General features: G+C 42.4%; 1 protein-coding gene across 4 annotated transcripts in view; it reads left to right on the plus strand.

The window, feature by feature from the left end:
- The window catches only part of GAB1 (GRB2 associated binding protein 1), a 273,713-nt gene that overhangs the window by 171,631 nt on the left and 85,643 nt on the right, over positions 1–16,439 (plus strand). For all 4 annotated transcript variants that reach the window (XM_029599172.1, XM_029598917.1, XM_029598996.1 and 1 more), the window contains exon 3: positions 11,047–11,248. In XM_029599172.1, coding sequence (XP_029455032.1) covers positions 11,047–11,248 — 202 coding nt within the window. The remainder of the gene's footprint in view (positions 1–11,046; positions 11,249–16,439) is intronic.

The raw sequence follows: 16,439 nt of genomic DNA on the forward strand, positions 1-16,439 counted from the left end.
GCGACCTTTTTTGTTTTGCCCACATCCGGTTTTCATCAATGCCCCTGATGCCCAAGGACCATGTCTATCACTGATCCTTATGAAATATGTATCCTCTGCCTGGGAGCATCACATGATGTCCGGGATTGCCACAAGATGGATCAGCTCTTTGGGTCGAGGAGGTCTGAGCCAGCGGCTTCAAGGGAACTTGGAGCCACACCTATGGACACCACACCATCGACATCGGCGGACTGTCTGTTCCATCGATGCCGGGAGATAGGGGCACCAGAGACCGACCATTGTCGATCTCCTTCAGATCGAGGATGCTGGTTTCGTCATCTTCAGCCTCTGTACCAGGGAAAGATTGGGCCAAGCATCGAGGGAAGTCAAAGAACATCGGCATGGGTCCCTATCTATGCACTGTGCCCATGCTGAGGGGATGAACAGTCTTTTGCCACGATGCCCCCCAAGTGACCCCATGGCGAGGAGAGCACATCCTTGGTCCAGGGGGTCTACAACAGTCTCCACCGGTCCTGGTGCCAGTTGCTGATTTCCCCCCCCCCCCCCTCGCTGTTCTGAAGATCTGGCCACCTCTCCTTTCTCCCAGTTGGTGTTGGCACTCCACCTCCTCCTGAAATGTTGCTGATGCAGAGTCCAGCTGGCGGTGGAGCAGGCTCTGCAGGGCCTCGGTCCCGTGGGACCATCTGCACCGGACCCAGTGCCACCCGTCCTCATACAGATTCTGGAGAAGCTTAGTGTGCTCATTGGTGCATTACCAACAGTGCCCAGCATTACCAACAGTGCCCAGCATTACCAACATTACCAACAGTGCCCCCACAGGGGCCTCCCTCTACTGATACAGTGGTTGTTGCCGGTTCCTCCAAGGAGGAAGCTCCATCGAGGCTGGTAGAGATGCCAAGGCCTGTAGCCCCCCCCCCCCCCCCCCCCCCCCCCCGTTCAAGTTCTACTAGTGCCTGCACCTGTGGACATAGGCCAAGCACCTAAGGCCCCATCCCCTGTAGCATACAGTGAGGTTGAGGTTCCCTATGACCCCTGGGCTGATGATCTGGTTGAATCCTCCTCCAAAGGCTCTGATGGTCTCCCGTCAGACCCTTCTCCAGATGGTCTGACGGGAGTCTGCAGGGTTTGTGAGAATGATGGCAGAGGCCATCCCATTTCAAATTTTGACAGAGGACGATGTCAGGCACAAATGCTTGAGATCCTCCAGTTCAGGGAGCCTCCTAAGGGAGATCTTGGCCATACCAGTACACAAGATCCTTAAGGAGTAGTTGCTGAGGATATGGGAACACCCCCTCACAGTGCTTCCTGTTAACAAGAAGGCTGCTGGATTTAATAAGTGTCAGCTGCCTCACCAGTCTATGGTGGTTGAATCCGCTCTTGAGGGGGCCAAGGACTCTCGGACCCATTCCTCTACACCTCCCGGAAAGGACCACTGAGCGATGGGATGCGCCTGAGGGGAAAGATATTCCAAGGCACCATGCTTATTGCCTGCCTCACTGCCTACCAGCTCTATATGAGCCAGTATTCGTGGGACATATGCAAGAGGTGGCTGAGCAGCTGCCTCAACAGCAGCAAGATACCCTCATGTTGCTGGTGCAGAAAGCACGAGGTCTGTGTGACCTATGATGTTTTTGAAATGGTATTGAGTCTATGTAGTGGGAATCTGCACCCACAGAATGGCATGGTTGCAGGCCAGATATCTCTTACTGGAAAGGCTCTCTGATATGCTGTATACTGGAGAGAATCTCTTTAGAAATAAGGTGAGGGATGCTGTGGCCCAAAATCGGGACCACCATGAGACCCTCCAACAACTCTCTGGCAGTACTTCAGACTTGTCCTCATCCAGGAGGCAGTCAAGAGTGACTGCCGTCAGCCGGACACGCTTTCTCCCTGAATGCAGCATTGTCGCAGGAGTATGATGTCTCTTTGCTGCCAGTGCAGGAGGGGGCCGAGGAGGTATACAATCTTTGTAGGAGTTGGAAGTGTTTTTTTTTCCTGATTTAACTGCAGTCTCTTCATGGCGGAAACCTCATCAGATAATTGCTTTTCCTTCTGGGCAGCTTTTTTCCGTTGGTGAGTTCTCCCAACTCTTTCATAAACCAGAAGAAGTAACCTTGGATTCCCTTTGGGACATGACTAAGTTTGGCCAGATTCTTTGTGCCTCTGTGAATAAAATGGCTTCTCTTGCTGTAAAAATTGAACCCCAGATATCCAGGCTTGATTTACAAGTTCAGAAGCAACACGGAGCAGCTCTCGCAGATTAAGAATGTCTTGGGGACTATTCAAGGGATAATACTGCTTTTTGCAGGAACAAGGAGTAATGTCTCGACGCATTGAAGCACTGGCGAATTCTGCTAAAAAAAATTTAGTCTTCATACACTGAATTACCCTGTATTACCTTTAAGAAATATTTAGTAGAAAATGTACATTTTGCTCCAGAGATGCTTCCTTCTGTGAATAAGCTGGTTTTCTTGCCATCTTCTCCTCAACTTAATGTTGTCCCTGGTAAAGAGGCTCCAGCAGTTCCTTCTCTGAATCTAATGGACTTTTTGGGATTGTCTTCCCCAGAAATTATTGAAAGGACTATCTTATTAGTTTCTTTCTTTTCTGAAGCTGACGTTAGTAAAGTAATGGCCATGTCTCTATTCATTATTTTATAGTTCTTAAGATTATTTACTTGAATTATTTGTTTAATCAATAGTTTAATATTTTGCTTTTATTTTTATTACCAGTATTTTATTAGTTTTATTACTTTTCAAAGACCTGTATATTTTTCTTGCTGATTCTTACAATCTTATTGCCTGCTATTATTTTATAATTTATTGATTTTTATGTATTTTAAAAGTCTGTAAACCGTTGTGATGGCTAGTTCCAAACATCAGTATAAAAAAGCCTAATAACTAAATAAAAAATAAAAATGATAGCTTATTTTCAGAATTTAAAAGTGGATTTTTCTGGGTCAAAAATTAAGAATGTTTCCTGACCTTTTACGATTTACACAGCAAAGAAGAAAGGCCTTTTTGGCCCTCAAGAAAGATACTCTGTCCTTACGAGCCTCATTTTGTTTTGCGTTATCTCGTAAATGTTTCGTGAAATATCGTTCTGAGAGTTTTCTTTTTCTTCTCCGGAACAATTGAAATCCTTTATTGAGGCTCGTAAGATGTCAACATCTTCTCCTGTTCCTTTAGGGAACCAGTGATCTCTTGGTATTTATATAGCAGAACTGACTCGCTAGTACATTTGTCTTAATTTTCCTATATTTTCCTTCTCCCCCCCTTTTTCCTGTGTTCCTTATTTTCAGGGGTTGCATATTTTGTATATTTTTTACATACATATATAACTTTTTCTTTGTGTTTTTGTATATCCCTGGTTACTAATACAAAGTTTTTTATGCTTTAATTGAAACATTATTAAAAATAAAGTTTTAAAAAAGAAATCCTTTTCACCCAGGTGCATGATCCTCCAGACATCTAATAGACTGAGTTCTCAAGTCAATAATTTTACTCATCGACTCTCCTTTGATTTAGGAATTTTTGGAGGTCTACAATCTTCCCCACTATCTGCAACTAGATTAAAGTCTCCACCAAAATTTAAATGATGATCAGGATAACTAAGGAGAATTGTTATAATGACAGAAAAGAAGTCCTGATCATAGATATTGGGTACATAAATGTTTCCTATGATATAGTTTTCCTCATTCAAGGTCCCAATGAAAAATAGCGACCACCCCCACCCCTGCCACACACACACACACCTTTGACTTTTTTTTTTCCATGTCAAAGGGAAGATTCTTGCATAAGAGTCGCCACTCCTCGCCTGCTCAAAAGAGGCAAAGCCACAAATGCCCAATCAATCTTTTTAATTTGCAGTGCTTTGCATCAGATATGTGGTGTCCTGTAAACGAGCTATATTGACTTTGACCCCTTTTTAGCATTGTGAGGATTTTGGTTCTTTTTCCTGGAGAATGTATACTATCAATGTTCACAGTAACCAATTTAATTTCATATATTCCCTCAGAACCTAGTGTATACATTTGTGTCCACCTCCTTCAGAATTGACAGATACTTAGAACCAACATCTTCCTGCACCTCTCAGCCTAGATACAGGGCTCTGTTACTTTAGGGAATCCCCCATATCTCTAAGAAGTCTCTCTTTTAGCACCCTCCAGCACATCCTCCTATTTGTTATATGATTTTTCAAGCAGTACGCCCAACCTCTACAAATCTCCATCCTCTTTCCCTCTCCTCTTCTATCCTTTCTCCAGTCGCTTCCCCATCCCCACAATATACATACCCATAAACACATCATCTCTACCCCTGTACCCTCTTACTCGAACCCATCCATCCTCTCTTGCTCCAAGGGACCTCCTCCTTCAAGTCACATCCATCCTGTCCACTCTTCTGACAGCAGGATAGAGGAGCCCATGTGAACCTCCCCCCCCCAGCCCACCAACACACAGAAATGCAAAGAAAACCCAACAACCCCAGTGCCCCCATGTAAGCATATTGATACAACACTCATATTAAACTTTCAAATTGTAAATGTAATAGAAACTTTTAACTATGTGCATGGCAACAACAAAAAAGAACAGCAGCAGAATTATAGTATCACCTTCATTTATGAAACATTGGCATGGCTCCATGGACATAGCAAAGCAGAACTTGGTCTATTTATAATGGACATTCACTTTGCTCTCAACATGAAAAAAAATGGCAACATCCTAGTTCAAGATGCCCACTCTGCTGTCAGTCTTCACAATGACTCACTGAATACTTGTAAGCAACATCAGGAAGGTAAGACCATGACACTCTCCTGGCAAGACCAACACAACAGGAAGGGAGGCGATCTATGAAAGCCGTAATGGTATCAAAAAACAAGATAGATGCCAGATGTCCTGTATACGCATTTATTGTAGTGGAGACGTAAAAATGCCCGACTCAGGCCGAGTTTCGCCACTACCCAAGTGGCTGCCTCAGAGGCTGACTAGTTCAAGGGTTTGAACATGCATATATCATTTATTGTGAAGGTTTGAAACACCAATCAATATCTATCAGTATGATAAAATTCAGAAATGTAGCCTGAGTTGGGCATTTTTATGTCTCCACTACAATAAATGCACATAAAAGACATCTGGCATCTATCTTGTTTGTTGATACCATCTCTCCTGGCAAGGACAGATAGTCTCCCCGCTTCTATATTATAACACATTAGGTGGCGCTCCGAACGGCCCAGGATAGATAGCAGAGAAGTCGTGAATACGCCATCATCTAAGCAGCAAGACATATATCAGATTTCTAGCTACCCTCTTACATCCATATGGACAACTTGTACACACTGAAGCTTCCCAGCGTACCTTCAGGTCTGTCCAGCAAAATGGCACCAAACTTCTCATCACGATGATCACAAAAATGCTTCAATGATGCTCCATAAATACTTTATTTTTATTTTTTACATTTCTGCTCCATTGTTATTCACCATGTCAAACTGCCAAGCTGTTCGAAACAAGAATCAAACTGCTGGAACCATTCTACCAAAACAACTTCTCAACCTTAGAACATAAGAACATGCCATACTAGGTCAGACCAAGGGTCCATCAAGCCCAGCATCCTGTCTCCAACAGTGCCCAATCCAGGTCATAATATCCTTGCAAAGTTCCCAAAAACTAAGTCTATCCCATGTTATTGTTGCTAGTAATAGCAGTGGATATTTTCTAAGTCAACTTAATTAATAGCAGGTAATGGACTTCTCCTCCAAGAACTTATCCAATCCTTTTTTAAACACAGCTACACTAACTGCACTAACCACATCCCCTGGCAACAAATTCCAGAGTTTAATAGTGCATTGAGTGAAAAAGAACTTTCTCAGATTAGTTTTAAATGCGCCACATGCTAACTTCATGGAGTGCCCCCTAGTCCTTCTATTATCCAAAAAAGTAAATAACCGATTCACATTTACCCATTCTAGACCTCTCATGCTTTTAAACACCTCTATCATATCCCCCCTCAGCCATCTCTTCTCTAAGCTGAAAAGTCCTAACCTCTTTAGTCTTTCCTCATAGGGGAGCTGTTCCATACCCTTTTTATCATTTTGGTCACCCTTCTCTGTACCTTCTCCATCGCAAGTATATCTTTTTGAGATGTGGTGACCAGAATTGTACACATTATTCAAGGTGTGGTCTCACCATGGAGCGATACAGAGGCATTATGACATTTTTCCGTTTTATTCACCATTCCCTTTCTAATAATTCCCAACATTGTTTGCTTTTTTAACTTCCTTATCTCACGTTCTTGTCAGTGCTACAGCAGATTTTGTAGGAACTGCTGCATTTGATATTTAGTAACCAGGAATTGCATTTTCCCTTAAGACTGCGCTCTGAGCTTGGCAGAAAATAAAAACAAATGGGATCCCCTGGTTATGTAGCTTTGCATATGTAAATGAAAGTTCCTTGCACTGCGCCACTACTCAGGCTGTATAATTATTGAATATGAGTAGTTTAGCTCCCTCATTTTCTACCTGTCCCTTGGCCGAATATGTAGCCATGATCTTAGTTTTGTCTGCCCAATTTAAGATACGGGCGATCAGAAGTTGTGACTGGTTAAAGCTCTCTAAGCGGCCCCACATGGTGAGCCCTCTCACAGACTATGGGACTCATCATGATGTCCAAACTGAGTGCCTCTGGCAGCCATTTCTTGAAAAAAGACAGAAGCTCTCTATCTTTTACTGTCTCCAGTAGCCCAATCACTTGTATGTTATTCCAGTGATTCCTGTTTTCTTGATCTTTCATCTTTTCGATCAGTCTCATTTTCTTTTTGCAATGCCAATATCTTTGAGTCTACTTGCACTTTGTGGTCCTCACGAGCCGACACCAACTGTTCAACTTCCGTTACATGACAAGCTTGCACTTCTAGCCCATCTTTAAACTCATTGATAGACTGAATCTTAGATAGCCGGTCTTCCAGCATTGCCGACTCACTTTTGGAAATAGTAAGTATCTCTTCTGATACTACTGTAACAACTTTATCCATTTCAGACGGCTTTGGATGAACTCGTCACCATTTTAGCTTCAGGCTGTCGGCCTTTTTCCTGTGCAGCCCATGCAGGTTTCTCACTCATTTTGCTGTTTTCGAATAACAAGAGTCCATTAGGTGCTTAACCTTACAAAAAGGTATATGAAGGCATTTGGGCGATCAAGGGCTCATATCATGGTATTCAGGGGGAAGCCCACAGAGCACTCCCTTCCCATGTCTGTAAAGGCAAATGTCATCATCGGAAGTCACCTGAAAGGTTTTAATGATGCATGATCCTCAAACCTTTTCCATTGGAAAGAAAAAAAATAGAACTAGGGGCCATGATATGAAACTCCAGGAGGATGACTCAGAACAAACATCAGGAAATATTTCTTCACTGAGAGAGGGTGATGGATGCCTGAAATTCCCTGCCGGAAGAGGTGGTGAAGACGAAAACAAACGAATTCAAAAAGTCATGGGGTAAATACTGTGGATCCCTGAAGGCTGGAGGTGGAATAAACAAAAGGGGGCATGGGGGTAACCTGCAAGGAGGTGGCAGCTATTACTCCTAACAGAAGGCATGGGGATAACTACCTTTAACCAATTAGCTTACGTAATTTTGATGCAACTGCAACATTGCTCTCTGCTTTAGCAAGGAGGGGGGAGGGAATTGGATTCAGACAATAGCTAATGCTGGACCCTGATGTTTATAGTCCAGGATACTGTTACACAGACATTAGGGAAAAAATGCAGGACTGCTTCTCTGGCCAAGTTCAAAAGCAAAGCATGTTCTAACAACATTGTCTAAATTATGACGGATGATCACCCCTGTAAAAATGTTGCTAGCAGTACATTTATGGGTTTGACAGTTGCGTGGTTTTGATTGTTAATATTACCCTGCAGGTTACCAATACCCTAGCCAACATGGAATTCGCTCTCTTCAACTCCAAACACCTGCTAATCGGACTAATTTACGCCCCCCCCCCCTTCCAGGAATTCTGGAGGCAGATCCATCCCCTATCATCGAACTAGCCACAAAACACCTCAATTCCGGAAAACCAGCCATCCTGATGGGAGACTTCAACCTTCACGTCGATGTTCATCCGCGTTCCACTAACTGCAATACCCTACTCTCCTCACTCAGCCATATGGGTTTTAGACAAATTGTTAACGAGCCCACCCACAAAGCAGGTCACATGTTAGACCTTATCTTCATAAATGAAGGAATATCGACCCACTCCAACCCAACTTGCCTACTGGTACCATGGATAGACCACCGAATCATCTCCTCTGTACTAGAGATCAAGAAGCACCCTCCACAAGCAACACACTCAATTTCAGTTTCCGTCAGGAAACCATGCACCGGAGAACTCCTCAGCTCACATCTATCAAAGGAACTAGCTCACCTGGACCTTTCGGATGTCAACACTGCCACAACATCGTGGATCAACATTACCAATAAGGTTGCAGATCAAGTGTGCCCCATGACCACAAAGACTCTCAATCCGGACAAAGACAACAGGAAACCTTGGTTCACCCCGGACCTGAAGTCGCTCAAACAGGAGCTCAGAGGTAAGGAGCATAAGTGGCGGAAAAGCCCCTCCTCAACAACACTCTTAGCCTATAAATCCTGTCTTAATTCATACAGAAATGAAATTAACAGAACCAAGAAAGAATTCTTCTCCAAAAAGATCCACCACTTCATCTTTGATTCAAGAGCTCTGTTCGCCTACGTATCAGCCCTCACAAAACCAGCTACGCCCATCATACCAGACGAACAAGCTACCAACAAAGCCAACGAACTGGCGGACTACTTCGAGAGGAAAATCACCACTCTCGTCGCCCCCCTCAAGGGGCCCTCTCATCATCCGAATTACTCATCCTTATCCAGCTCTCAACCATCGCTCACAATCCTCCAACATCTTAATGTAACCCCAGCTACCCTTGCCACCTTCAAGCCGACGTCTGCATTAGAAATAGAGAACATCCTCAAGAAGATGAAACCCTTGTCTCATCCTGTAGACCACATCCCATCCAATCTGCTGCTCTCCATCCCTAACATCATTGCCAAACCTGTAGCAGACATCATAAACCGCTCTCTTTCACAAGGCCAAGTCCCTGACCAATTCAAGATGGCAATGCTCAAGCCTCTCCTCAAAAAAACCCAACCTTCCTCCTGTAGACCCAGCCAACTTCAGACCCATAGCTAACTTACCAATAATCGCTAAAATCATGGAGAAAGTTGTAAACCGACACAACTATCCGAATTTTAGACTAAAACGACATCCTCACATCAAACCAATTCGGATTCTGTAAGTCCCGGAACACAGAATCTCTATTAGCCACACTATCAGACACCATCCTCCTTAATCTGGAAAAAGGTCAACCGTTCCTACTTGCACTACTGGATCTCTCCTCAGCGTTTGACACAGTGAATCACTCCTGCCTCCTTCAGCGTCTAGCCGACATAGGCATCACAGGATCAGCATTTGAGTGGTTCAAATCTTTCCTTGAAAACAGGTTTTACAAGGTCAAGATAAATAATAGAGTCTCACCCCATTGGCTCAAAGCTGGGGGTACCTCAAGGATCATCACTGTCACCCACACTTTTCAATATTTATCTTCTCCCACTCTGTCACCTACTAACCAACCTCAAGCTAACACACTTCCTATACGCGGATGACATACAGATACTCATCCCTATAGCGGAAACTCTCCACAAAACTTGGTCTCACTGGAACAACTGCCTCTCAGCAATCAACAACCTACTCTCCAGCCTCAACCTTGTACTAAACACTAACAAAACTGAAATCCTCTTGATAGCTCCAGAAAACTACATACCGTTCTTCCCTCCTACTTCTAGTCAATGTCCTATCACCTCAACTGACCTCACTTCGCAAGTAAGAGATCTGGGTGTGCTACTAGACAACCGACTCAACCTCAGCAAGTTCATAAACAACACTACAAAAGAATGCTTCTTTAAATTGCAAGTATTAAAAAAATTAAAACCACTTTTACACTTCCGAGACTTCCACTTAGTACTACAATCCATCATCCTCCCGAAACTGGATTATTGCAACTCACTCCTGTTGGGCCTTCCCGCTAGCACCATCAAACCACTTCAGATGGTCCTGAACGCGACAGCCAGAATTCTGACAAACACCAACAAAAAGGAACATATCACCCCCATCCTACAGCACCTTCACTGGCTTCCGATTAAACACAGGATTCACTTTAAAGCCCTTATGATGATACACAAGACCCTGCACAACATCTCCCCTCTCAACCTAACTTTTCAACTGCAGAAGCACATCGCTAAGAGACCGATTAGAAGTGCTTACAAGAACACACTACTCTCCCAGCCGGCAAAAACCTCACTGAGGAAACGCGCTCTTTCCACTGCGGGTCCCCCACTCTGGAATTCGCTCCCTCCGGACCTGCGCCAAGAACCCTGCCCTATGACATTCAAAAGAAGCTAAAGACTTGGCTTTTCACCCAAGCATTCCCGGAGAGCTAAGACCCGAGGAATACAATGACATTATAGTCCCTGATCCCCTATCTCCCTTGTACATATGTTCAGAGTAGTACTATATCTCAGTTATATTACGCCTTTTATGTATCTTTAAGTTATTTATTATTATTATGTTTCAATGTATTCCGCCCCCGAGGTGACAGTTTTAGTTCCTTGTAAACCGGTGTGATATGTATATTATACAGGAACATCGGTATATAAAAATAAAAAATAAATAAATAAAATAAATAACATAAGGCTTGCGGATAACCTGCACAGAGTGGCAGTTACTACCCATAACAGAAACATGGGAGTAACCTGCACGGAACAGCAATTACTACCATAATAAACTTGCTGGGCAGACTGGATGGCCCATTTGGTCTTTTTCTGCCGTCATTACTATATTACTAGAATTTTTCATTATTGTATGTGAAGTTTACCCTAATGCTTTTGTCTTCATTGCACCTTATATTTTATATAAAGGATCATGTAACTTGGAATAAATCATATCTGTTTGTATTTTGATAGATGCTTTGAAACCACCCAGTTCTTTACAAGCACCTATTGAATTACCTTTAGCTGTCAATACTACACCATCTCCCCTTGGCTCTCTACCCCCTCCGTACCAGCCAATCAACATACAGCATCTGGAGTCGTCATCTATCCAGGAAGATCCTCCAGACTATCTGTTGTTAATCAACTGCCAAAGCAAGAAGCCTGAACCTAATAGGTAAGTTCTGTTACAAAAGGTTTCTTCTAATTGTTAGATGTTTTCTTGTAAAAACAAAGATAGGGCTGCACTCAAGTCTTTGAAATCCAGAGAGTTTTTGTTTGATCATATCAGTAACCAAGTCAGAGTAGGAAACTGCTCTCTCTTGTGCTGCATAAAGTGATTTGTACCCCTATAAACCTATGGCTTGATTTAATTTAACCCGTTAAATTATTCGTATCACGTTATATTTATTCTACCTGCCTTTATCTTCCTTCCAGCTTGTCTTAAGCTTCCAAGTTTTTCCATTCCTTGTTGATTGTAACTTTGACTTATTCCTTTTTCCTTTGTTATCTATTGTTTACCAGAATTGTTACCTCAGTTTACCCTTGTTAAAATGTAAACCGATCCGATATGGTTATCTACTATGAAGGTCGGTATAAAAAAACTGTTAAATAAATAAATAAATAAATTCCAGCCCAAATTCCAATCCTGACTGACTCATGTGAAGGTGAATAATTTTACTTTGTTGCAGACAGTTAATGAATTTGCTAGGTCTTCATCTTGCATTTATTTATTTTCCTCAACCATGTCCCGTGTGTACTAGCTGCCTCCTTCAATCCCATATAATTTCTAACTCTACCCTCCCCTCTATTTTATTTATTTATTTATTTATTTATTTATTTATTTAACACTTTTCTATACCAACCTTCATGGTTAAAAGACCATATCAGATCGGTTTACATCGAACTGGGGGACTGAACCAAAGACAATAGTATAAAACAGGAAAAAAACAAAGTTTTTTTCAGTTTTTTCAGTTACTTTTGACATGAATGAAGCTCTCTGGCACATTATTCAAAAACGAAGATATTTGGATGGATATGGCCGAGGCATAGATCAAATTACAATACTAAATTCTACAATTAAGGCTTAAAACATATTATGCAATCCGTTTAGAGCAGTGGTTCCCACCTTGTCCTGGGGTCACACTAATCAGTCAGGTTTTCAGGATATCCAAAATGAATATGCATGAGAGAGAATTTGCGTGTACTGCCTCCATAACATGTACATTTTCCCTGATGCATATTCATTGTGGATATACTGAAAACCCGACTGGGTGGGAGGTTGGGAACCACTGTTATAGAGTGATCATGCCCTTACCTAGATTGCAGTTAATTGCAAGAACAGGACTCACTTGTTCAGGATGTAGCAGACATATTGAGGGTGAGCAGATGAAGCGTGGCTGTCAAAGCCGAAGACCTGACAGGCAACTCATCTATACTCTTCTTACCCACCCATGCAACAGAGTGGCAGGAGATACCCTTTTGGCATTCACTGCCTGACCAGCTTTCACATTGCACTTGCCATGTGCAAAATACAGCTTGATATACTCTGCCTGAACAACTTTTCAAATAGTACTTGCCATGCACACTTAGGGCATGGTCAACCTAGCTATCGCCATATTCCAATGCTGCCTAAAACAGTAAGGACCTTTACAGCCTAATGCCCCAACTTGATAAAGCCCACCCAGTTTACTGAAGGCACTTCAAGCTGTGTTACCATTGAGGCTCTTGTTTACTGCTTGGCATGCCATGATATGCCTTGGTATGCCATGATAGATCCTCAAGATACTGCATATTGTTTGTTAGCACGGCCCTTACCCAATCAAAAGGATACTGCAGATTGGCACGCACAGATGAGATTGCCTCCATTCGGCTTGGTGAACCACGATTCTTAACATATTGCATATTGAGCCAAGATAGCACAACCCCCTCCAAAGCCAAAGGAGCTATGCAGACTGGCACCAACATATGTGATTGTCTCCATCCAGAAATGTTAATACATGCTGTATTTTGCCAAGTGCCTGTCGAAGCCCCATCCTGAAACCTGCGGGGTTTATCACACAGGGTGTGCTGCATGCAGTAATAATCGAAAAGGAATATGGTATCCCTGAGTTACTGACTTCTTCAAGGGAGTCCCCCAAGCACATTTCTCAAACGTAGAAGAAAAAGCCCATGGCACAGAAGGGGTTTGAAGCGAATTTGTACAGAATTGCATATAAAGGGGTTGAAGGCAGGGCCCCATCAACTGCAAAAATTTAGAGATGAGGATTCAAAGCCAACATGAAATGCAAGAATGGAACTCATGAAGAAAAAAGCAATGGGTTCATAGACTATACGGTGGCACAACCACATCCTTGAGTGCAGGGTTGCAAGAGCTGTAGGAAACAAGCTTTTGTTACCCTAAACTTGAGGGACTGTAATGCCTGGTGGCAGGCCAGAGGTATGGTGACACGGCTGCTATGTCCCTGCATTGCTTCTCCAAGGCTTGCCCATTGAGTCATACATGAAACTGGCATCACAGTATACCTGGTCTCAGCAAGACATGAACAATACAGCGTTAGGCAAATAATTGCTACAGGCTATTAGCAACCACCCAAAAGCACCTCTGCCACCCTTTACTGGGTAAGACCAAGGGTCCATCAAGCCCTGTATCCTGTCACCAACAGGGTCCAATTCAAGTCAAAGTACCTGGCAAGAACCCAAACAATAAATCCCATGCTACTAATGCAGGCAACAAGCAGTGGCTATTCCCTATTGTTTAATAGCAGTTTATGGATTTCTCTTCCAGGCACTTAGTCAAACCTTTTTTAAACCCAGCTATACTAGCTGTCTTAACCACATCCTCTAGCAACAAATTCCAGGCCTTAATTGTGAATTGAGTGAAAGAATCTTCTCCAATTTTGTTTTAAATGTGCTACTTGGTAATTTCATGGTGTGCTCCCTTGTTCCTTGTATTTACTCTTTCAGGTAAGTTTCACATTTACTCATTCAAGTCCTTTCATGATTTTGTAGACCTCTTTCATATCCCCCCTTCGCTTTCACTTCTACAAACTAAACTGTCCTAACTTCTTTAGCCTTTCCTCTAGAGAGCTGTTCCATGCTCTTTATCATTTTGGTCGCCCTTCTTCGTTTGTTCTCCAGTTCAACTATAACTTTTTTGAGATGCGTTGACCAGAGTTGTACACAGTACTCAGGTGCAGTCTCACCAAGGAGCGATACAGAGGCATTATGGCATCCTCTATTTTATTTGCCAATCCCTTCCTACTAAAGCCTAAGATTGTTTGTATTTTTGACTGCCACAGCACAGTGAGGCGACTTTCAATGTTATATCAACAATGATGCCCATATCTTTTTCCTGGATGGTATCTTCTAATATGTAACTTAACATCGTGTAACTATAGCATGGGTTATTTTTCCTTTATGCATCACCTTGCACTTGTCCACATTCTACTTCATCTGGCATATGGACGCCCAATCTTCCAGTTTCATAAGCTCTTCCTGCAATTTATTCCAATCCATGTGTGATTTAACAAATCTGAATAATTGTCATCTGCAAATTTGATCACCTCACTCTTCGTACCCCTTTCCAGATCATTTAAAAATATATTAAAAAGCACCGGTCAAAGTACAGATTCCTGAGGCACGCCACTGTTACCTTTTTCCATTGTGGAAACAGATCATTTAATCCTATTATCTGTTTGGAATCCACAAAAGGAAATTGACTCCTATCCCATTACATTTTAGTTTTCTTAGAAGCCTTTCATGAGGGACTTTGTCAAACACCTTCTGAAAATCCAAATACCATATCTACCGGTTCACCTTTATCCACATATTTGTTCACCCCATCAAAAAAGTGTAGCAGATTTGTGAGGCAATACTTCCCTTGGGTAAATCCATGCTGGCTGTGTCCCATTAAACCATGTCTATCTCTGTGTTGTGTGATTTTATTCTTTATAATATTTTCCACAATGTTTCCCATCACTGAAGTCATAAATAAGTCTGAAATTTCATTTTTTAGTGTTTTCAGAACCCTGGGGTATATAGAATCTGGTTCAAGTGATTGACAATCTGAAGAGTAGCAAATCTGGCCTACTACTTCTTCCAGATTCACCGTAATTTGGTTCAGTTCATCTGAATATGCACCCTTGAAAACTGCCTCTGGAACAATTATCTCTCCATCATCCTCATTAGTAATCACCAAATCAAAGAATTTTTTAGTCCTTCAGTGATGGCCATATCTTCCCCAAGTGCCCCTATAACCCCTCGATCATCTAATGGTTCAACAGACTCTCGCAGGCTTCCGGCATTCAATTATATTAAGTTATTAGTTTTTTCCTCTATGGCCATATTCTTTTCAAATTCTCTCTTAGCCTGACTTATCAGTGTTTCATATTTAACTTGCAAATGTTTATGCTTTTTCCTATTTTCTTCAGGTGAATCCTTCTTCCAATTTTTGAATGAAGATCTTTTGGCTAAAATAGCCTTTTTCACCTCCTCTCTTAAACATACTGACAATTGTTTGGCCTTCTTTCTGCTTTTCCTAATGGTGAATATATCTGGACTACATGTCTACAATGGTATTTTTTAACAATGTCCATGCCTTTTGTACACTCTTCACCTTTGTAACTGTATCTTTCATTTTTTCTAACGCTTTTTCTCATTTTATCAGTTTCCCTTTTGAAAGTTTAGTGCTAGAGCCATGGATTTACTTATTGTTCCCCTTCCAGCATTAATTCAAATTAGATCATGTTATGATCACACCGTTGCCAAGCGGCCCCATCACCACTCTCTCCACCAAATCCTGTGTTCCGCAGGAATTTCTGTAGCTAAAACAGCAGGAGGTAAACAAATGGGGTTCTGAAGGAGTGGCCTTGCTACCTTTCCTTAACCTGTTCAGTATCAGGCTAGATGCATGGTTCACCTTAAATCCCAAAGAGGGAAAGAGCTCTGTGTGCGAAACCCTGCTGGGCAGGATAAGAGTCAGAACCCAGCTGGGATCAGGAGGCCTGGCTCAGATCTCCAGGAGAAGTCAGTTCCTGAATATATCACTTTCTTAACTAAAGCTGAGTGTAGGCTGCTGGAGGGAAACAGTCTAGGTTATAGAAAGCAGCTCCTGAATACATTGCCGTCCTAACTGTGTAATACTGCTAAAGATAAGCAATCTATCTGTTAAAATGCTGGTAAGTGTAAATAAAGTATATTTGTAAAGATAGTCTGGAATCAGCATGGTTCCTGCCTCCAGCCTAAGAAAGTTGCTCAGTTATCCCACAGTCGTGTTGGCTGTAAACTGTGAAGAATGGCGAGACCTCTGTAGATTTGCTAACTTGACTGTTGTAAGTAAACTTAGCCTGTATGAGCAATCTGGCCCT

The sequence above is a fragment of the Rhinatrema bivittatum genome, chromosome 1, assembly GCF_901001135.1.
Source record: "Rhinatrema bivittatum chromosome 1, aRhiBiv1.1, whole genome shotgun sequence".
NCBI classification, from domain to species: Eukaryota; Metazoa; Chordata; class Amphibia; order Gymnophiona; family Rhinatrematidae; genus Rhinatrema; species Rhinatrema bivittatum.